General features: G+C 39.7%; 1 protein-coding gene across 1 annotated transcript; it reads left to right on the top strand.

The window, feature by feature from the left end:
• Positions 1 to 1,607: 1,607 nt before the first annotated feature.
• Positions 1,608 to 4,400, top strand: LOC139350670 (microsomal glutathione S-transferase 1-like). The gene is made up of 4 exons (XM_070992188.1): positions 1,608 to 1,650; positions 2,092 to 2,213; positions 2,411 to 2,502; positions 3,031 to 4,400. The coding sequence occupies exons 2-4, from the start codon at positions 2,097 to 2,099 to the stop codon at positions 3,275 to 3,277; spliced, it is 456 nt and encodes a 151-aa protein (XP_070848289.1). The 5' UTR covers positions 1,608 to 1,650; positions 2,092 to 2,096; the 3' UTR covers positions 3,278 to 4,400.
• Positions 4,401 to 24,601: the final 20,201 nt, after the last annotated feature.

Raw genomic sequence — 24,601 nt, 5'->3', positions numbered from 1 at the left:
GGTCTCAAACAAATTTTGACGATTCCATTTTTGGCAGATGAGCGACAGATAATGAATGTTAAGGTCATAAAGCAGTCAGACTAACAGAAGACTTAAAAAATAGAGCACAAACACAGCTCATGTCTGAGCTGAATGTCTTGCATGTTACTGTTTGTTTTTTGGCTGGAAAGCAGCAAAGTGGAGGCCAGCCCTCAGCCCAAGTGTCTGACCCTGACAGACTGAGTTACTAAATGTTGGAGTGCCAACATTTGTCGAGTATAGGTGCAGCTCCTCAAGGCTATTCCAGTGGGTTCATTACTCGCTCATGCAGCACTTGAGACTTTTGCCCACTTACTACGTAGGCCCCACCCCAGTCTCACCTTGTGTGTAAGTTGAACTGAGAGCAGACAACACTCCCAAAAACAGTTTCTGTCTTCAGATAGTTGGGGCCCACAACTTACGATATGTAACTGACATTCTATGTCATAAGCTTCACCCTCTAGGGCTATTGCTCATGTGATATGGACAAATCATGCTGTGTCTGAGTCTGCACACGCAACACACATACACTCGTTTCATGAAAAATCAATAACCAGTCCATACCTTACCCATTGCCACATCATACTACATCATATGCATGCAGATCTCACAGAGACAGTACAGTAGTTGATAGTCATCATGAGGGAATGAAACAAAAAAAACTGAAAAAGATGGATATGCACTATAACAGTCCATCATAGAGCAGAGTAGGAGAGAGCAGCTCTCCATGCACCAAGAAGTATGAGGGAGATTGCATAGTGAAAGCACCCCAAATAACAATCACTCTGTCAAAGCACTCAGCAGAGTGAGTCACAGAAAAACAAAAGACCTCCTGCAGGTAGAACGAATGAAAGAGCAGGGAAGTTAACATATAATTAAAATAGTTAAAACTACAATAAGTTTCCTTTCAAATTAAACATCTTAGGGTATGAGGGTAAAGTGTACTTCTTGCAGCTGCATTCATAATAATTCTCTCCTCAAATGTAGCTTGTATGTATGCCATGTGACATGCTACTACCATAAAAAACAAATTTTACCAGGACTTCTATAGACTATTACATATAATCATCATGTGACTGCTGTCAAAACATCCATTCTAAACTTCAGTGAACCAGTTTTAGTGTTACTGGTGTATTACTTTACAAGTTATGGCTAAAACAGTCACTTTGATACTGCTGTGCGGTGAAGATCAACTTGCTGCAGAAGTCTGCATCCTCATTCATCTGTGGTTCCTTCTTTGTCTTTTTTATTCTTTTCTGTGCATAGTAGAACTGTGAAAAGTGCTTTTCACGCAGCACCTGGTCATGCCAGAAAGGTTGATTTAAAATGTGCAACGTGAGGTAACACAGCGTACAAGAAAAAAAAAAGCAGTGTCTGCTCAGCTTTAAACCACATGTAATTCTATGCTTGCTAAATGCAAGTCATTATTCTTGAAAAACCTTTTGAGTTTGCTGAGCATTTGGAGTAGTTTTACTGGTATGAATACATTTGGTCCTCAGTGGAGAAACACATTAACACGCCCAAACAGGAAGTTGTGCTATGGTCGAGATTGTTCCACCTCCTTAGTTTCTGGGTGACAGGTCAGTTTCAGACAGATCGAGGCTTGCTCCACATCTGCAGACACCACAGGATGTAAGTTGAGCTGTCAGAATGTAAATAATGCTGAATGTTTTTGACAAAAGATCATTTAAACATGTTTGGTTTCCTGAGAGTGTTGCGTTTTGACAAGAGTTGTTTTGAAGTGCACAGGCACAGTTCCAAACTGAAGCTTGTTTGTTCAGTGGCTTTGCTCTCGCACTGCAGTGGGACTGCAGAGCAGTCTGTGCCTGTTTTTTTTTTTTTTCTGTCCCACAGAAATGACTTTTTCCACTTGATCTAAATACACATTCTCTGTATTCTCTGTATTTTGAGGATTTCTTTTGACGGTAGAATTTAGTATCTGACTTTTCATTTATGTTTGGCTTTGAACCTTCTAGAAAGCTAGAAGTTGGATTAAATTGGGTCAAATGTCTTCGCCTAAACAGAATGGTAAATTAACCCATGTCTCTTAATTGTTGTTCTGGCGTAAAACAGCAGAGATGGCAAACCTAATGGAAGATGAGTTATTCAGGGCTTTCACCACCTATGCTGCGATTGTTATTGTCAAGATGCTGCTAATGGGGCCCTTGACGGCATACTATCGCATCACCAGAGGGGTAGGTAACAATCATAGTGCTGTCTGCATCTGTTAAAACAACAAGACAAGAAAAAGACAATGGCAAGAAAGAACAAATTTTGCAATGGCAACAACTTTTAAGGCATCACTTAGACTTAGACTTAGTTCTGATGTCTTATTCATTCTGCCCATGATTCTAGACTTTGAGTTAATGTATGTATTATTTCTCCCCTTTAGTCTTTTGCCAATATAGAAGATGTAGCCCGAAAGTCTGCAGACGAGCAGAAGAAACTGCTGAGAACCCATCCAGATGTGGAGCGAGTTCGAAGGTGAGATGATCTGACCATGATCTGTACACTTTGAGTTATAATCGATATGTCGTATTTCACCAGAAAATAGCAGAACAGATACTGTGGAAGACTTGGATGATAAAATGACACGTTTTTTTTCTGTCCACGAGTTACAACCCAACATTCCACAGACTGTGAGAGATATGTTTTTTCTGTACTTATATAGGTTTTGAAGTGTCGTCAAGGGTCATGGTTTTGAAGAGATATCTTTTGGCTGAAGCAGCCAAAACCATCATTATGCACTGATTTGACCACATTTTACATTTTTTTAATACACATAAAAAAACTTCTCTTATTCAATTATACCCACTGAAATGTATTCCAGTTATGGTCTCTGAACTGTGCATGTGGTTCTTTTAGCAATAATACAAATAATACAGTCAAAAGGAATATAAATAGTCAGAGCATGTTGTAAACTATCTAATTTATGGACTCCTAACCTTATACAGACACTTGTAATATATTAATAGATAAATTAGTTCATCATGTTGTGTGTTTTTTCTCCAGGTGTCACCTGAATGACCTGGAGAACATTGTTCCCTTCTTGGGGATCGCGCTGCTCTATACTCTGACTGGACCTGAGCTCTCATCTGCTCTGCTTCACTTTCGTGTCTTTGCTGGTTCTCGAATCTTGCACACCATTTCCTACGTTTGTGCTCTGCCTCAGCCCTGCAGGAGTGTCGGTTATTTTGCAGGCTTTATTGTCACCTCGTCCATGGCTTACCGGGTCCTCAGCACTGTCCTCTTCCTGTAGAGATAGTAGACCTTGACCTCCTTACATTCCTACATGGAACCTGAATCTGTGATTTTTTTTAAATCTCTTTTTCTGTAGCTATTAATACTAGTGCTGTCAATCGATTAAAATATTTAATCGCATAAATGTCATAGTTAACTCACGATTAATCGCAAATTAATTGCACATTTTTATCTGTTCTAAATGTCCCATTAATTATCATTTGAATACTGTTATCAACATGGAAAAGTGGACAGGCTTGCTCTGTGCAAATGTTTTTTTATTGAAAACAACATGTAGTGTTATATTTCACACTAACATTCTCATTTTGAGCAGTCATTCACATTTGAATGAATTGAATCTCACACAATTTAACACTGTCAATAAACAGATGACAAAAAAATAAATGCTTGGTTACAAAAAAGCCCCTTCAACAAGCCTTTCTAAGGATCAAAACAGGGTGATACAAGATAAAGTTACAAAGTGCACATCATTGTAAACTAGGACTCAGGCTATAGTGCAGTTAAACCATGGCTTAAACTTTCCTTTCTTAAGTTTCCTTTGAACATACAAGCAGTCAGACTATAATGCTCTTCTATTTATTCACCAGAGGCTTATCAACCCAGCCTCTTATTTCCATACAGAAAGAATGAACATTACTTGGCTATGGCTGCAGTAAGCTTGTTTTTAGTTCTATATGCGGCATATAGCCAAATATGCCTCTGTCCAAACTTTGGTCTTGTCAGTCGACCCATCTGGCAAATTTTTGAAGCTAAACTTTCTATTCAGAATCTTGTTTGCATCCATTTCGGCATTTCGCACTTGACATCCACCTACACTTTCACAGCTAGCGAGCAGGCGAGACCAAAACATGCGTGGGGCGTGTGTATTGTTTTGTTTCCAGTTAACAATCGGATCCTGTAGTTTTTGTAACGTGACTAGCAGTGGCCACAGCTTAGAAAAAACTACAAGTTCACTCGGTCACAAAGAAAGTTAATCGCACGATAAAAAAAATGACGCTGTTAAAATTGATTTGCGTTAACGCCTTAATAATGCAATATTTTTGACAGCACTAATTAATACATTTGATTACTAAATGTTTAAAGATGGAAAAATGTATTTTCAATAAACTTTATATCAATCCATGTCTGGGTATTTATTTTTTAAGGAAATGTAGCAAATATTAAAGTACAGGTGTTAAATCTAGCATCAGAAAATCATTTTCAATCATGGTAGCCCAACAAGCATTATTTCAGGACAGGGCCCCTCCCACAGATTACACAACCCAAGGCAAAATTCCAGACATTCATGTGTAACTGATTTTTGGTCCTTGCTATTCACAGTGACTGTGCAAAAAACAACTAGGTGAGGCTATCTGTATTGACAACTGACATGTCTCTTGTCCTCTTGAACTGAAGGCATCTTCATTTTAATTTGATCTACACTGCAGTGCTCATGCCTTTTAAAAATCTATGCAGGGTGGGCATGCTGGGCCCTAACTTTTCAGACAACCCTTTTCAGATCTTCCTGTGAAAACCTATTTAAGAATATGCATGTGAGCACAATATAAACTAAGGTTATTAGCATCTTACAATTGCATTTTTGCTCAATTGTAATAATGATGCAGGACACACTTTACTTATAAGTTCATATAGTGTAGTTTTTTTAAAAGCAAATTGACAATTAATCAAATGACCGAAAACCAAGTTAAATGTGTTGAATTGTGGTTTTGGGGGTCTGGGGTATGATGATGTCATGATGGTGTGGCAATGGCCTTTTAAAACAATTACTAACCTTAACAGATGTCAGCTATAAGAGCTAATGTTAGCTTATTTGTTGTTAGCTTATTTGAGGATTTCCAGTCAGGATTTAGAGTGCATCATAGCACAGAGACAGCACAGGTTAAAGTTACAAATGACCTTCTAATTGCATCTGATAAAGGATTTGTCTCTGTACTAGTCTTATTGGATCTTAGTGCTGCATTTGACACCATTGACCATGGCATCCTATTGCAGAGACTGGAACACTTCATTGGCATTAAGGGAACTGCGCTAAGCTGGTTTAAATCCTACCTGTCAGATCGCTCTCAGTTTGTACGCGTTAATGACGACTCCTCTGTGCTCACTAAAGTCAGCTATGGAGTTCCGCAGGGTTCTGTGCTTGAACCAATTCTATTCACCTTATATATGCTTCCTTTAGGTAAGATTATCAGGAAGCACTCAATAAATTTTCATTGCTATGCACATGATACCCAGCTATATTTATCAATGAAACCGGAAGAAACCAGTCAGTTAACTAGACTACAAGCATGTCTTCATGACATAAAGACCTGGATGACCTGCAATTTTCTGATGCTAAACTCGGACAAAACTGAAGTTATAGTAGTAGGCCCTAAACATCTTAGAAAGTCACTTTCTGATGACATAGCAGCTATGGATGGCATTGCGCTGGCCTCCAGCACCACTGTAAAGAATCTGGGAGTTATCTTTGACCAAGACATGTCCTTTCACTCCCATGTTAAACAAATTTCAAGGACTGCCTTTTTTCACCTACGTAATAGCGCAAAAATCAGGCATATTTTGTCTCAAAATGATGCAGAAAAACTAGTCCCTGCATTCGTAACTTCCAGACTGGATTATTGCAATTCCTTACTATCAGGCTGCCCAAATTCGTTGCTGAATATTCTCCAGTTGCTCCAGAACGCTGCAGCACGTGTTCTGACAAAAACCAGGAAGAGAGATCATATTTCTCCAATACTCGCCACTTTGCACTGGCTCCCTGTAAAGTTTAGAATAGAGTTTAAAATTCTCCTCCTTACTTACAAAGCCATAAATGGCCAGGCGCCTTCTTATCTTTAAGAGCTCATAGTACCTTATTGCCCCACTGGAACACTGCGTTCCCAGAATGCAGGTCTACTTATGGTTCCTAAAGTCTCAAAAAGCAGAACAGGAGTCAGAGCATTTAGCTATCAAGCTCCTCTCTTGTGGAACCATCTTCCAGTCTTTGTCCGGGAGGCAGACACTGTCTCTACATTTAAGAGTAGGCTTAAAACTTTCCTTTTTGATAAAGCTTATAGTTAGGGCTGGCTCAGGCTGGTCCTGGACCAGCCCCTAGTTATGCTGCTATAGGATTAGACTGTCGGGGGACCCCCAAAGATACACCGAGCTCCTCTGTCCTTCTGTCCCTCTCCATCTGCACGCTTTGATGTCCTACCACGGCGTGTTACTAACTTAGCTCCTTCCCTGGAGTCTCTGTCCTTTATCGTCTCGCAGGTTCCACAGTGGCTGAATCTGGATTGTGGATTACAGCTACTGTACGTCCCCTGCCACGGCCCTGCCTGACATCCACTGCAACTGCTACTACTGTTATTACATCCACTGTCACTGTCACTGTGACTGTCTGTCTGTCTGTCTGTCTGTCTGTCTGTCTGTCTGTCTGTCTGTCTGTCTGTCTGTCTGTCTGTCTGTCTCACTCTCCCTCTCTTGCTCTTCCTCTCTCACCCAACCGGTCGAGGCAGATGGCCGCCCACCCAGAGTCTGGTTCTGCTCGAGGTTTCTGCCTGTTAAAAGGAAGTTTTTCCTCGCCACTGTCGCCAAGTGCTTGCTCATGAGGGAATTGTTGGTTCTCTGTAGATAAAAGAGCTTGGTCTGTACCAGCTCTATATGGAAAGTGCCCTGAGACAACTTCTGTTGTGATTTGGCGCTATACAAATAAAATTGAATTGAATTGAATTATGTCAGCTATCATAGCCAAAGTTAGGTTCTGTGTGGAAAAACGACTTGTCTGCCGTTTGGGAGTTGAAGGTCAAATTTGTTATTGAAATATTTACAGTATGTGTGATGAGTGAGATGAAGTAACGTTACACTGATATGTGTAAGAGCATTAAATACTTATTTCTGTCATCACTGACATCCACCACATTATAAAGGACAACCTGATCTTCCATGCATTTTTGACTCACCCTAAAGGTGATGCTCATGTCACCTTTGACCTCTTACTTTCGCTTGACAAGAAAGGTAGTTTTTTCATCTGTCACATAACATCTAGAAAGACAAGCATTTTGTTCTCTCCAGGTGTTAAAAAACAGCAAATTAGTTCGCAACACAGAAGGCAAGAAACTTTTATTTTGTCTGTCTGTCTGTTTACGCTTTAGATGCCACAAGTATGATTTGACAAATACTTTCCCCTTTTTTGTAATTGTTCTTTTAAATTCCACCATCCTCATGCCGATGATAAATTAATACATCAAAGATTGCATAAGTTAATTAAAAAACCCAATTTCCATTAAAACCCAGGACATCACAAGCCCATCTGCACAAGAAAAAACAACTGTATAGGTCAGGGGTTCTCACACTTATTACTCAAAGGTCTTCATCCGATATTTATTCAATGTCAGAGGTCCAAAATAATTAGCGATAACAAAATAACAGTATAATAATAATATACAATAATTTAGTAATTAACATCACATTTCAAAGCACAAAACTTCAGCATCAACACACAACACCCTCTCCAGCAGTTGCTATGACAAAAACAGTAATGATAGGGAAATGAGCCACATTAAAACCACATTCATCTGAGGACAGGATCACTGTGAATGATCTACAGATCCAATATATTCAATGTCACTTATCAGATAATAGAAAATGTATTTAATAGTAAATGTTATATAACTTGTTGTTAAGACTAGTGAGTCTTAAGTAAATGTTTTTTTTTTGACCCAAAGGTGGCAGAAAAAACAGCAAGGAGGCGTTCAAAAACACAACGGTTTATTACAATCAAAATAGATGATTCCCAAAATACAACCAAAACACCAGAAGAATAAATCAAACACAAATTCAGTCCTAAACGAAACTATCAACTACTCCATTGCGAGTGGGTAGGAAAACAGACTAACTCTAACGAGAGACAAAGTAAGGTTGGATACAAAATGAGGAAGCTACTCTAAGAAATTCACAAACGAAGAAACAAGCGAGATGCACAAAGGCGGCAAGAGACAAGCTAGGAGTACTATGGATGCTATGATAACAAGGACAAATGGCTGGAAAGTCAAGGCAAGATGCCAAGACAATCTCGCAGCGAGGCGAAGCCGCCACACTGCTTAAGTGCAGGTGTAATCAGAGGGATGAGCCTCAGGTGCGCCTGCTGCACCGCCAGGCCACACCTCCACTGCTGACACAGGAGAAGAGAAGCACAGAGCAACAAAAAAAACCCACGCTACAATAATCAACACATAACAAGTGTAGCCTATTCATAGCACAAGGTATGGCAGGGGTCATCAAACACATTTGTGCAAAGGACAGGATTTCAGCAGACACTGTGGAGGCTGGACTTTCAAAAAAGCAAACAAAAAAAATTACCAATTTTGATACTGAATACAACAGTTGGCCAGCAAAAATTAGCCTAAGTAACGCCTCCTGCTCCTAGTTGACAAGCTTTATGATTCTTCAGAGTTGTGATGGAGGAGGACTGATTGTGCTGTACAAGTTCCGTATTCGTCTTGTCCTGCATGACAGAGGACGGGAACCAACCAAGAGTTAGGCCAAGAGGTGCCGTACATAATCTGGCCCTGATTAGGGAAATGGTGAAAGGAGGAGTCAGCCCTTGGGCAGTGTTCACTAACAGTACACCTGATGCAGTATTTACCTACACTAGGGGAACATTCCCCACCACACTTTTTAAAGGGCCATTTCAGTTATCCTTTAAGGACCAGACTAAATTTTCTAACGCATATATATCATACTAACCTCTAATTCAATGGCTAAAGCTGCTTCTCTTTGGTGAGTTGTCTGATGTCACACAGTAGTGATGATGATGATGATGTTACTCACTGCTGGTTTTCTGGGTTTGGGTAAGTCAGTTTTGAGTCAGCTTTGAAAAGAACTGGCAGGACAAGCAAACAGTGTATTTCTCTTCAGAATGGGAAAATCTTTAGGACACACATGCAGTTTATAGAACTCAAAGGGAGGTTGTATCTAGTTTTGAGCTTGTTGTTGCTTTGCAGCTCAATGATTTTATGTAGGTTGTCACATCAGCTGGTTCCACATTAATTAAATTGTGTAGCAAATATGTTCCTTTATATGTTCTTTTTGTTTACTTTTCATGTCCTGAAACCCCTCACCAAATGCATGAAGGAGTTTTGCACATGCGCAGTGTTCCCCCTTTCCATTTGCACTTGCCACAGCTTTAATTTTGCTTCCAGTGATTACATATTTGAAAGCAGAGAGCTGAGAAACTGGTTGGATCTGACACTCAGCTCTGAGAGGTACTTGGTAATGTCCACCATGAAGGCCAAATCACACAGACGCTTGCTGTCACTGAGCTTCCATGTCAGGTTTTCCTTCATCTCTTTGAATTATTCCAGACAAAATGACACTTTAGAACAATTTTACTTTGTCTGGCTCTGGCAGCTACACAGCGGCAACAACGTACTCCTTCACCAATTCTCCCTCTGAATGATGTTTCAGCTTCATAGCTATCAGTTTGCTCACCAGAAAAATGAATCTGTCTGTCTGTCTGTCTGTCTGTCTGTCTGTCTGTCTGTCTGTCTGTCTGTCTGTCTGTCTGTCTGTCTCTGTCTGAATGTGGTCTTGTGAAAGCTGATTGTTGGGCACCCAAACCCCACAGAAGAGCGCTGACTTTATCTAACTGCATTTGTCCCAGTTTACAATGTTTCAAGCTGCTTTAAATTTGCCTTTATCATCACTGCAAGTGTGTCCTCACAAAACAGCTTAGGTACAATGACCTGCCTTTTACATTAACAAAATGAAAATAAAAATAAAAATCATTTTTCTGTCTGTCTTGGAAATTGCAACAGTCCACATCTGCTTGTCTTGACAGCTGCTGTGATGCATGTCATTGATGACATGTAACCGCTGGTGCGACAGTTAAGGTCTGTGTTTTGTTTTCACAGACCACCTGGAAAAACATGTTAATCTACATTGTAGGTTATTTTCTTTTATTGCAGAAAAAAGTAATTGCTGTCGAGAGATTTTTTCTATTTCTATTGTTTTTTTGTATTCTAGCATTACCTCACAGGCCAGATCAAAAGGTCTTACAGGCCGCATATGGACTTTTGGCCGAATGCTCCGACCACCACCTTACAGGGTCCTCAGCACAGCTTTGTCCCTTACAGATGACACTGGGCCACCACTACAAACAAACATGCGCTTACATTTACATTTACATTTACATGTTACAACCATTTGTGTGAGTTCTACTTTTACAAATTTGGAAGAAAATCCATGAAAAATGCTTTTTTCTCTCTAACACCAGTTTTCACATCCAATCAGTTAGTCAAGCCTTTCACTGAAAACGCAGCTCTAAATACTTCAATTTTACAAATGGATCAATTTTCTTTTTAAAAAGTTGTAAAGTTGCACCTTTTCTATGTACACTAATAAACAACAGAAATGTCACAACAAAGTTGAAGGGCATGAGTGCAGTAAACAACCCAGACGAATCCACTGGCAGATGCATGTGTATTTATTGTTGCCACTATCACTGCAGTGGCATAATCAAACTGAATGCAGTGCTTTAAGACAAAAGGCTACTCGTGTTTAAATGTGAGACTGAGCAAGATATAACACAGTCATGTGGTTTGTATGACTCCATATTGTAGTATAAGTGAACAAGCCACCACAACTGTGGTGGCATCTCACTTGTCATACTGACAAACAGATGATTCGGATGACAGGTTCTACACATCTGCAGGACATATTTCTGGGCAAAAGGCTTAAAAAGTTAAATCGTTTAAATACATTACAGTGTAATTATGCAGATTTACAAGTGAAGTCCCGCCACAGTAATGGTGGCTTGTTTATTTCCACTACAACCCACAGTAATCTATAAACTATCTATACTTTAAATCTGTCTCTGTCTCACATTTGAATTCTAATTGCCTGTTATCTTAAAACAAGGCAATTATCAGCAATAAATATTCAACAACTGCACATTACACAGTAGAAAACAAATGACATAATGAAGCTGTCCTAATGTATTTCTTCATTTAAAACCTCTTGAATTTTGAGTTTGAAAACCCAAGTTGCATCTGCCCTTTTCTGTTTGGATATACAAGCAGGTGGTCATGTTTGACGAAAGAAATGAACTTTAATATATCCTAAGGTTCATGTTTACAAGAACATCAGTGTAGAATGTGTTCTCAGACCTTCAGTACTTATTAGTTTGTCAAAAACAATATACATATCACATCATAAAGAAATTATTAATTAATTATAAGGACACTTTAAAAATATAAACCCTAATATTCAACAACAACCTTCATGATGAACTTCCACTTGTGTGGAACTGATGATTGTGGAAAATTCATTATTTTGTTATCAGATTAGCACATTTGTAGAAGTGTGACCTTCAGTCTTCATTTCCTGTTGTGACATACATGTATATTTCCAAAGGGTAAATCTAGATGAACAAACATTATTGCATTATTCACTGTAATTCACAAAATTAATACTTCACATCTGAATCTTCAACAAAGCACTGACTCGGGTTTTGCTTGTTCATTTTCAATTATTTGTCAGGATATTTCAGGAATTGTTTATTCATTTTAATTGGCAGCAAATAACATTCAGTACAATTAATTGACATTTGAATTACACTGTAAAAAAAACATTGGTCAGCTATTGTGCATATTTGTATGTATCTAAAGAACAAAGCGAGGGTGTGTTCAGTGACATTACTTGAGTGACAACTGCAAAATAAATGAAAATTGTATTTCTTCTTGTTTGTAATTATAGTTTCAACCAGACAAATCCTAAACCAAACAAAGACAAAGGAAATATTGATTAACAACACTAAGTATAATTGACCTGATTCGGAAAAAAATCCAAAACAAAACTAAAATACAATGGTAGGAATTTGATTTATCAATCTGGAAGCCACCACAGAGGTTGGTTTTATTGAAGTGAACATAGTTCTAGTTTCTCTTTGCTTTTTCCTGCTGAACTTCCGTTTCTGATTGATTCGCTGTCACATTTTCTACTTGTGTGAAAACAGTCTGAGCTTTCAGTCCAATAGTTACATTTTCAGTTCCTCACAGTCATCACACAGTTTCCTCGTCTCCTGTAATTAGACAAACAGATGTTACTTCCAGTTGGCTGTACAATCCATGATTGACAGGTATATCTTTCACTCAGCTCCGACCATGTGAAGCTGAAAAAAACAATTCCAACATTTTCCTTGTAATGACATTAGAGGCATACATGAACACTTTCAGCAGCTCATACTGTAAATCCACTCCTTATTTATTTATTTCAAAAACAAACAAACAAACAAACAAACAAACAAACAAACAAACAAACAAACAAACAAACAAACAACTCTTTCCAGGCTTTTTTGTGCTCTTGGTCCAGTTACACTTAATTGCTTCTCTTTGTTGTTTGTTTTGTTAGAAATCTTCTTCCCCTCTCTGGATTTTTAGTATAATATCACCTCTATTGTTTATTGTTCGTTTTTAACTGTGCTGTACAATCCTTTCCATCATTGTTGAATGAATTCTATCCTTCATTTTTGTATATTTATTCCCTGTGTTGTTTGTATATTTCTTTGTGCCAAAAAAAAAAAAAAAAATCCACCTTTACATACTTGTGATATTTTGTTTCTAGAAATTAAACTCATCCTGCCTCTTGTCTTGTCCTCCTCTCTCTGTTATGTAAGGCAAGTACTTTTTTTTAAATACTATTACTGGAAATTGTGAAACACATCTGCACTCTAATTTATTTTATATGCTGTCATATGTAATTTGAACTTGATGAGTGTGGCTTGCTGTATTGGTAATGACCTCGTGTATCCATTAAGACAAATTCTACATATTTGATTTAGACTTTTTAATTACAACAGACTAAAAATCAATGTATGAGTTTTATTTTATCTGTATTTTTTGTGATATTATAATACATGATTTGGTTCTCTATTAATGTCCTTTATTGACTGAAACACAGATAAAATGAATCATATTTTGATTACTCCAGCAGCTGACATCAGAATGAATAATGTGTAATAATGTGCTGCCAACTGATAAAACAAACACAAAGAGTGAAGTGATGTGAGAAGGAGTTCACATTTGAGAGATATTAAAGAGCTGTTTATGAAACTGACAGTTAATGTTTGGCACTATTCATGTGTTAATTACTGCACACAATTTAAATTTTATTCGTTCCTACATTCAGAGGTGTATTCAAAGGAAAATGTATTCCTGTCCTGTTTGTGGGAGATACAGAACAGAAACGACGTGACTGTGATGCTTTGAAACCGTGTCTGTCTTCCACTAGAGGGAGGCATTTTAAAAGTCAACTGAGTTGCTCCTCATTAGGAGTCATTTATGGACCAGGTGCAGCTCATAAAAGTGCTTCAGCTCAAGCAATTAACTTCATTAGCTTTGCTGAAAACATTCCCCTGCATATCACACAATGCAGCTTTTATTTCATTTCCAACCAAGCACAAGCACTGCCGGATGTAACATATTTATGCATAGACTTTGAGCTGAACTAAATGCATGGAACAACAGCTTCAGTATCATTTAACCCAATTTGCTAACATTTTTAGACAGAATAATTTTCATCAACAGATTCCCACTTGCATTTGCTGTTAGGAAGTGAAGTGTACTGACTTGTTTACAGTAGATGTGTCAGCTGCTGATATGATGAATGCCTCACGCTGCACATGAAGGTGACTGGCTCTAACACAGAACAGTGAAACCCATGGGTGGGCACTGTAAATAGTAGAGTGAAATTACCATGAAGGCTGCTTTGGGCGGCTGCTCGTCTGCATTGTGTCCTGTCCCTGTATAAGTAGAAGAGTTTTATGGGAGCTCATTTGTTCGGGACCCTTGGCCCTCCAGGGTCTCTCATTCCTCAGACAAACCAGGCATTTCACAGCTCGGGTGGAGGGGGAGGAACACCCCGACCACCTTCTATAACTAATAACCTCAGACACACCCAGGATGCCTGACTCACACTGCATGCAGTGTATACTGGACTCTGTAACCTCTCCAATGAATTACCTTATTCTCATATGCAACTGTTTTACAGTAGCATCATGTTTTAGCAATTCTGCCTGTATTTTGTTTTTCTAAAAAAATTCAGAATATCAATATTGGGTGTTTGCTGTCCACACAACATTTGCCTAAAGTTAACTAAGCCACTGGTTAAGATTGAGGAAAGACAGAAGTGATGTTAAATAACAAATATGCCAACACTGACTCGTAGGAGGCAGGACACGAAACCAGGATGACAGTTTTGAAAGTAGACACTTCAGGGAAAAGTATGCAAGGTTACCAAGAGAGTTCATGTGATAGGAAATTGTTGTGCAGTCGTCTGCACAGGAGGTCCATGAACAGCCCCAGAAGCACACGTGTCTAGTGTTCATGCTGCTGTGTACCTCCACATTTGTTTTGGAATACATCAGGGCTCTTGCTCTCCTCCACCTCTCCTCCACACTCTTCTTCTATGCTGCTCTATATGAATATCCCACTACTTCCTGCCTCAGCCCAGAATGTTGCCACTGAATGTATATTGCTAATGCAGATTAGTTGAATGTATAAAATTTGTTGGCGGCGGGCTTGCTATCTGTGTATGTATGGATCAACCCTGTCTCCTAATTATTATGTTCATATACAACCAATTTGTAGTATCAAACTTGGTAGGCAGGAAATGAAGCTTAGCAGAAGTTCAATCAGAAAGACTATCTTCATGCTAAGTCTATTTGTTTACTTTCTTTCTCTCTTTTCTGCTTCCAGCTCAATCAGCTGACTGAGGGCGATCACTCTTTCAGTTACACCAAACACATTTTGCCACAATGTCTGTGAGCCGCTCATCTTGCTACTTTTAAAAGTTTTACTCTTCCTGATCTGCTTTTGTCGATGAGACGTAGCTATTGACTGTATCTGCAAGCAAAAGATGGCATGCGTTGTCTTTTTAAAATTGTTCTTTTGCTAATCTGAACCAAGTTGGTTTGAGAAACCTAAACCTAACATCACAGTAGACAAAGGACACAAATCCTGGTTTCCGATATAAAAATGTTTACATTGAACAATCTCTGCAGCAATTACATTTTGTCCTGGTACGGACGTACATGCAAACACGCAGCTTACACAGTATTTGTGCATCTCTGTCCTACTCATGCCTCGTGCCTACTGTACTGAAGAGCTTCATGTATGACAGCCTGATTAGATACAGTGGTGTCTCCACCTGAAGATGTTATCTCTGTGTCTGTTCACTTTGCTTTGTGTCTGTGTTTCATTAACTGTCATCCACATGCCTAAGATCTTTCCTGTGCCTTATTGTTCAGCTGGTTAACTATACAGCAGCTTAATTAGGCACAACTTCAAAGTCACACTCTACACCGGTGCTGAGGTGAACCAGATATTTATATCATACAACGGCACCCAAGGTCCTGAAAAATTAATGAATGGTTAGAAGGAATCCGACTCATAGCTGGTGAAGAGAATTATGAATCAGTTGGGTAACACCAGGTGGACATTTTGAGGCCACATTTTCTTTAATGTCTTTCATTTGGCAATAGAAAGACATTGAGAAATTGCATTGCGTAAGCTAAGCATTTTCAGCAGTAAAGACGTAAGCTTCACGCCTAGCTTCTTCCTGCCGTCTCTGTTGTTGTAGCCTACAGTACCACCAAGGTATATGGGCTAGGCTTATCCCCTAAGCACTACACAATACAAATACACACCCTTACATATAACTAATTAGCTTATGTCGATAGCATGTGCATCTCCATCACTGAGGTGGGTGAGACGCGCATCTCGATGCACGGCCAATTATTCAATACATTAAAAATATGTATGAAGCAACTACCAATGCGATACAATACAATTCAGCCTGAGTTGAATGCAACGTGATTCAACATGAAAGAATATGATTAGACACAAGCAAAGGAAAATGATGCTAATGATGCTAAAAAAGGTGCCATTTTCCTTCATGTTTTGGTTTTATTATTACTGGAACTCATAAGCATCTCATTTCTGCTTTCTTTTTGACATCTAAAACACACATGGCCCACACAAAATGGCCATTTTATGAGTTCTTTGTAGTGAAAAAACAAATCCCTGACAAAAGGTAAAGTCAAACCAGGTTCTCTGTCTGCAGTTACACTTTTATAACACCTAAATTTAACAGTTTAACAATTTAAGGATGCTGAGGATTAACAATGAAGCATGGGGCAATGTGCAGCAATACAAACAGATGTGCATAATACTTTGCACAGTGATGCTGCTCCTTTATGAACAATAAATAGTAAAAGTAAACTTTTACAAACAGTTGTTCCATAACTGCTTTTAAATACAAAAAAAAAAGGTAAACAAATGTTGTCTGTCACAGGCTGCTGTAAACAACAGTCTCACCATCATAACACCTCACAGGCTAAATTTAAGTCATATGTCCTGCTTTAAGGTTTAACTTTGCGAATATGACTTGATCCACATGAACAAACTGCACTGCTGTTGCACGTCACTCCTCTTGGTCACAATTGTCTTGCTGTCTGGCTCCATTCCTGCCACTGATATCCAAAGGACTGACTACAAATGTCCATCCATCAGCCTGGATCTCAGCTTGGATTGTTGGTGGCCATGGTGGAGAAGGTTTTCTCACATACAATATGTATGTGCTTCTGAACAGAGAGGGCATTCTCATGTCATGTTGGTAAAGTTCAACGTCCCCTCTTCGAGCTGTCCATGCAACAGTTCAAGTTTTCTTTGGAAAGATTTGACGCTGTCAAACTATGTGGGAAAGAGCTTCCCATGGCCATGTGGCTTCACATTGAGCTCGCTGAGAAAAATGGTCAGGTCTACAAGGAGCACTAGGTCAGTGTCACTTAACTATAGCAGATACTGTCCCTTTGACAGCATGAACTCTGTTGTTTCCTCTGCTCACATCCTTTCTGCTCACTGACCTGAAAGGCAGTGAAGTTTATGACATCACAAAATTCATTGTTGCTCCAGAAATGTTTTTAATAGGCAGTGATTCAGACCTCTGGACTTAATGAAATTAAGCCTTGACAACAATGTCCATGACATGTCCCATTTTGAGAATATAAGCGATGAAGAGCTTCTTGATGAATTATCCATTGATACTTGATTAGGTTCTCGCCTATGTTCTTGAACACTTTGTCACAGAGCAATGAGACAGCCACTCCATCTGTTGTGACACCAACCACTCATGACAGCTTCATGTTGTATGTACTGAGACTACGACACACAGATTCCCCATGTCCTCCTTTTGAAACTCTCCATTGCTTAGCAGTTCCTAACCAATTTCAAAGTCCCCTGAGATGGCTCGAATGAAAATCAGAAACTGTGCTGAATCACAGATGCCTGTGCTCTGGTTCAAATCTATTACAGATGCTCTGTTCCCCAAATTCTCTACATGCAGTTTCAGTTGTTCTTCAAGAACATTGCTCAAATCTCCAGTGCCTCACATCACATTGTCCCGTCTGTCTCCCAACTTTGCTTTTTGTTCAGGATATAAAATGTCAGCCACTTTCATGAAGTCCCGAAGATATTCTCCATTACTGAATGGCTTACTAGTCTTAGCAAATTAATGAGCTACCACATACAGCAGCTTGTCTCTGTTACAGCTTCACTCACAAGATTTGTGAAGACGGACTGTGTGCAGGTAAGCCTTGTAGAGAAGATCACTTTATCCGGCTTCGAGGTCTAACAAAGTCCATATTTCCTGAAACCTCCCATTTTTCTCAAATATATAACATTTTTTCCAGTGTGGCTTGTCCTTTTCAGTTCCATACCCACCGAAATAGCTAACTTTAGCTAGAAGCACTTGCACTGGTGACAAAGAGTAACACCTGCAATATTCGCAAAGTGCCACCAGTTGCAATGCAACCAGTAGCTTTGTACAAGTTGTCAAACCTTGAACGTGGTGTGTCTAGATTTCCGTCTGTTCGTGAGTGAATTACATTTGATTTTTGGACTTTTGCCATGTTATTTTCCTTGGACCTTGAATGCCTTTTTGATATTGGAACCCTGTTCCCTTTTTTCATTTGATTTTATTTGCTTTATGCCCTTCTTGCTTTGGGTTTGATTCTCAGCAGCCTCACCCATCCCTGAGTCATTGTTTGGTTTGCTTTTTGTCAATAAAGTAATTGAACTGCACCAGCTCCACCTTTCATTTTGTCTGCAGCTGGGTTTGAATTCTGTTTTTTCCTGGACACCATGACATAGCCTACCAAGGCTGGATTATCCAATGGGCTTTATGGGCACAGGCCCAGGGGCCCATGTGCACCTGGGGCCCAACCAGACTTAGGGAAATTCTTTTTTTGTTGGGGGGGTCCGGTCCGGTCCGTCATGCCCGCTCACGATACAAGTCAGCGGTCCTACAATGTGTGTTTCTTTTCTACCCACTGACAGGGGTCAGAAAATTACAAACCCGACCTGACCCGGGCCGCTGGTTTTTAAGGCCGGCCCCGATGCAGCCCAACACACCAGCATTAATTATCCCAGTTGCAGTAAGTGAAAACATAAAAGAGAAAATGAGGAGAGACAGAGCTGAGGAGGAGAGATGGAGATGAGGAGGAGAGATGGAGCTGAGGAGGAGAGACAGAGCTGAGGAGGAGAGATGGAGCTGAGGAGGAGAGACAGAGCTGAGGAGGAGAGAAATGGAGCTGATGGAGGTCGATGTGTGTTTGTATTTGGGACTATGGGGTAAGGTTGCTGTCAAAAGTTTTGTGCGAACACACATAAAAATCGTGCACGTATTAAAAATGTGTGCGTGTTAGTCTGTAGTTGTGCATAAATAAAAAATTTGTAAACTCTTGTTTAAGTCAAATCATGCATAGATTATGCAGTGTATAAATTATCTGTGAGACTGCAACTCGTAAAGTTACAACTTTCCAAAATTACAAATACGGATTGCAGTTTACGGACGTACGCTTCCTTCAGAATGAATACGAATCTGACAAGCGTGAAGTAACTGTCAAAACTACGTCACGAGGTCACAGGCATTATGTATCGAGTGGAAGATAACATCGATTCTACAAACTGCGCATGCATGAAAGATGGTGGCATAATTTCAAATTGTTTTAATATCATTTTCTTACTACATTGGTCTCGGGAACTGACTCAAAGTGTACATCTGTCTTATATTGGTGAGGGTAACAACCCAGACGATGTGTTTTAGACCAGCTGCGTCATGGTTAACCTAGTTTAGCAGTGTTTCCTTGATGTACACTTTGAGTCAGTTCCCGAGACCAATGTAGTAAGAAAATGATATTAAAACAATTTGAAATGATGTACTTGGCCATCTCTCAATATGCGTTCTTTTCTGTACTTGTGTTTTTGTGTACTTGAGAAACGTCATCACTCTGAGTCCAAGTACTGTTCCAATTCAAAAGTCCGCATCTCGAAGTACACTCAAATACCCGGATGTGTTCTTGCCCCTCCCACTTTATCGAGGATGCATCGGATGGTGACTTGTGCGGACTTGGGGCAACCACGTATCCCAGAATGCATTTCGTAGCAACAATGGCGGAGGAGAGGACTCACAACTATAAGTTATAAGTTTCGAAATACTGCTGTTTTAGTAGTATGGAATGTGGTTTTAAGATTATTTTATGTGAGAAAGTGGATGTTAAAACTTAAAATCTGTGGTCGATTCATCACGATAGCGCGTAGTTTAAAATTTGCTGCTGTCCCAATTGTAGAATGACGGTCCTGTGTCCTCCCGTCCTGGAGAGACTGTACTCCCAAGTCGAACTTGCTAAGTCCAAACTGCCAAGTTCATAAGTCTGAACTTGGCGTACTTGGTATTGAGAAATGGCCATTTGCTCCAAATCCCTCACCGCCGCCATCTTTCATGCATGCGCAGTTTGTAGAATCGATGTTATCTTCCACTCGATACATAATGCCTGTGACCTCGTGACGTAGTTTTGACAGTTACTTCATGCATGTCAGATTCGTATTCATTCTGAAGGAAGCGTACGTCCGTAAACTGCAATCCGTATTTGTAATTTTGGAAAGTTGTAACTTTACAAGTTGCAGTCTCACAGATAATTTATACACTGCATAATCTATGCATGATTTGACTTAAACAAGAGTTTACAAATTTTTTATTTATGCACAACTACAGACTAACACGCACACATTTTTAATACGTGCACGAAACTTTTGACAGTAAACTTACCCCATAGGGGACCCTCCAAGAATTTGAATTTGAATTTGAATTTGAATTTGTGCCTCTTGATCCAGGCCTGCACCCAACAGGTACAGTTTGAGCATCAAGGACCTGCCCAAATTGCAACTAGAGCAATCTACCATTCATTTCAAATGGTAGATTGCTCTCATCTGGTTGGAAATGCCTCCACTGGTGAGATTACTGAGATGGGTTTTTATTTCGGGCTGCATGGTGGCGCAGCAGGTAGTGCGCGTGCCTCACAGCAAGAAGGTTGCCGGTTCTATCCCCGGGTCAGGCGGGGCCTTTCTGTGTGAAGTTTGCATGTTCTTCCCGTGCATGTGTGGGTTCTCTCTGGGTACTCCGGCTTCCTCCCACAGACCAAAAACATGCTCATTAGGTTAATTGATGACTCTAAATTGTCCGTAGGTGTGAGTGTGAATGTTTGTTTGTCCTTACATGTGGCCCTGCAATCGGCTGGTGACCGGTTCAGGGTGTACCCCGCCTCTCGCCCATTGTAGCTGGGATAGGCTCCAGCCCCCCGCAACCCCGAAAGGGATAGGCGGTATAGATAATGGATGGATGGATGGGTTTTTATTTCCTCATTGCGGTGTGTGGTTGCCACTTTCAGAGGGGACATCAATTTGATGATCCCTTGGATAAGTGTCATGTCTTCCTCTGTCAGACTTTATCTTTGTCAACAGAAGTTTGTTCAACTGGGCAAGCTGCTGCTCCCAAAATTCTCCAATATGTCAAGGGAACTGTTCTGTCTTGAGAGAGCATCATGGACTGTGTCTACATGTCGCTAAGAGTTTCATTTGCTTTTGGGCGTCTGTGAAAAAAGTTTCACCACTGACCGTTACTCTTTCACGAAGAATAGGTGCAAACATTTGTTGTGAGCTGTAACTCCAGCTTCTATGAGATAACATGCCTTACCCTAAGACTATTGCTTGTGTTCATCCCTCACTCATGGTCACACAGGATTGAAGACTTGTACTGTAGTTTTTGCCCACTTAATCCATACTATAATACTTGGGCACCACCTTGGTCTCACTTTGTGTTGTTCAGATGACCAATAGGCTCCCCAGAACAGCTTATTCTTCAACTACTCATGCTCATAGAATCTGGAGTAGTGGTACGTAACTAACATGCTAGTTTATTTAGGGAATCACTCGTGGGATAATGACAAAGCAGAATATGATCCATGCCCTACTGAGTCCATATACAACACAGTCCATGCCTCACCAATGCGTAACAGTGCAATGATGCATCACAGTACATCATATACATACAGATGGTACCGAGTACTGCACTGTACTGCTATGAGAAGCTGAGATGATGGTCACGCACTGCAACAGTCCAGCACAGAGCAGAGTAGGAGAGAACTGCTCTCCATGCACCAAGAGGCATGAGGAACACTGCACAATTAAAGTGCCCCAAATAACAATCACTCTATCAAAGCACTCAATACAGAGTGAGTCATAGAAAAACAAGAGACATCCTGCGAGAAGAAACGAATGAAAGAGCATGGGAAAGTAATAGATAATAATAATAGTTAGAATTACAACACATTCTCTTTCAAATCAAACATCTTAAAGGGGTATTTGAATGCTGGAAACATGGTCCTTTAATAAAGCTGGGCTGTTTATGTACTAAAAACCAGCAAAAGGTTTGAAACCTACAACAACTATACACTGGGCCCCTCTCCCAAAACCACTCCCATGCTTGCAAAACAAGCCTATTCAATAGGAGCAGCCTATAACTATTTAGGATAATGAGTTGGCTCAGGTTGCTGAGATGGTAACATTCCGAAATCCTAGAAACTGCTTGTCAGAGCTACTACAGTTATGCTAGACTCTGAAAGCACCACTAGGTAACAAACTAGGGCAGTGTATGTGCTAAGCTAGTTTTCAGGACCAACACGCCGTAATGTTGTCGTGTTAGTAACAAAAGACTGTTGCTGTTGCACTTATTTATGCTCAGACATGAAACACTTAATCTGGCGGACCTTTGCCAGAGTGGGGAGCTCTGGGTGCACCAAACTTGGTACAAAGCTTGTTGAAAAAATAGATTCATGCACATGAAGTCAACTGCTAATTCTTCATATTATATACCATAACTTCTACACACTATTCCCCAACACCAGAATAGATAATGTATTTGCAAAAAAACGCATCTTAACGCATCTCAATTCTAAAAAATGCACTTTATATTTGAAGTTGCTGTTGTGGGTTGCCTCTCCTCTTTTTTGTCATTTTATTCATGAAAACTTCCATTGACTGATTTATTACCATAGAAAATAGCAAGGTTCCGGGAATTATGGAAAGTTTGGAAGTAAACACACAAACAATTGTACTTTATCATCTTGTACTAAGACAGATTGATAAGGTGTATGCTGACAAATCAGTCACACTACAGGTGGCCAAATGAAGTTGACTACATTCTGGCACAATCAGTCAAAAACTCAACAGAAATGCTGCATTTTAACTTGTGTTAAGTTTGCCATCTTTCTAGTGTGGATGTTCTACAGGCGCAAATCACAGTAAGGATAACAATACATGCAGTAATTTGGTGAAGCCCTTTTAGGGCAAGCTTAACGTGTTTGAGTATGGTTATGTTTAAAAGACCTTCTTTAAAAATAAAAATACATCTTAGCCACTTCGACTTGAAAATCTTTACTTTCCATCAGCAAATTTCAATGTTTCACAAAAGTCTGTTATCAATGTTCAGAGTAGTATATGCATTTTAAGGTGTTTTACTCATTTAAAAAAAATGTCATAAGACTAAGAAAACTCACTCACACACATACATGCACACAGTACAGGTTGACCCTTCTGGCCAGCTAGCTCTTCATATGTTTCAATCTATGGCTGAGTGAGGCTGGGGTCAGCAGATTGCTTATGCTGATCCCAGTGATTGGAGTGCAGGTGATTACCATAAGCAATTTAAATGTTATTGATTTAACCTCCCACACACTGTAATTGAACACCGTGGCCAAGCACCCAACTTTACTCCCCCACCTCCTAATTCTCCTTTTCATTTCATTTCTGAGGTTTTTCTTGCTCTTTCGCAGTATTTGTCAGTTTTTTTGTTTTTTATTATATCAGCTTCTTCCCTCGCCTTCTGTTCTTCCTCACACCAGTCCCCATGCTAAACTGCAGGGCTCTCTGTCAGTCTGTATCTTCTGGCCAAGGAAAGGGGTGGAAGCACCAATAGCCAATCAATAGTAGTTTGTCATGGTAACAATGGGAATGTTCAATTAACAACCAGCAGTGGATAATTTACAGTCTCACCATCATTACTTTTACATTGTATGTGTGTGTGTGTGTGTGTGTGTGTGTGTGTGTCAGAGAGGAATTGGGAGAAGGGAGGCGACACACAAAACAGTGTTTTTGTATTCATAAGAATCATTTTCTGATAATTCCACTCTTCAATAGACCATCATTACTAATCACCAAACTTAACACAAAAGCCCAATTTCCTACTTAATTACAATTTTGGTGTTTTTAGATAACAAGAACAGTGTGATTGTAAATTACAGAGTGGAATTGACAAAAAAGACAAAAAATATTTTCATTAAAATATTCCCAAATCTGTTTAATATCTTCTTCATTATACTGAGCCATAATGAAAGACTAGATTCAGCACTCAGATCAATTAATAAATGGAGAAAACTCCACCTGGGAGACACACTCGCACATTCTCCATTTTTCATCATGCTCTGCCATTCCTCACAAGGGATCACAATTTCTTGTTTTAATATTTTAGTGTTCTAACTTAAGCTTCAGGATTCTCTCCAGGTACCACACTAGATCATCTTGACATTTCAAAGTACTGAAACCTTTGGAATAAAGTGTTTTTTATTAAATTCTATTAACATAATTTATGTTTGTCAGACACCTTGCCTCAGTGGCAGCTGAGTTGGGGCTGTGGAGAGACTATGCCGCCATATTTCATTCTCTGGTCCTCTCAGATGGAAGACTGGGCTGCTAAGACACATGTGACACAGTGGTGATGATTAGTGCAGGAGACAAACTGCCCAGCACTCAGTGTCATCATTCACTTCCTGCTTCAGCATGGCATGAACCACAGGGAGTGTCTGAGGAGGATTAATATGTAGCTCTTAATTTAGCTATCAGTTCAACAAAGAACTTAACAAAGACATTGTGCTCACGAATCAGTCAAACATTTT

This window comes from Chaetodon trifascialis, chromosome 22 (assembly GCF_039877785.1).
Source record: "Chaetodon trifascialis isolate fChaTrf1 chromosome 22, fChaTrf1.hap1, whole genome shotgun sequence".
In the NCBI taxonomy this organism is placed as follows: domain Eukaryota; kingdom Metazoa; phylum Chordata; class Actinopteri; order Chaetodontiformes; family Chaetodontidae; genus Chaetodon; species Chaetodon trifascialis.
Note: the sequence above shows the minus strand (reverse complement) of the source record. Positions and strands in the feature narration are given on the sequence as shown.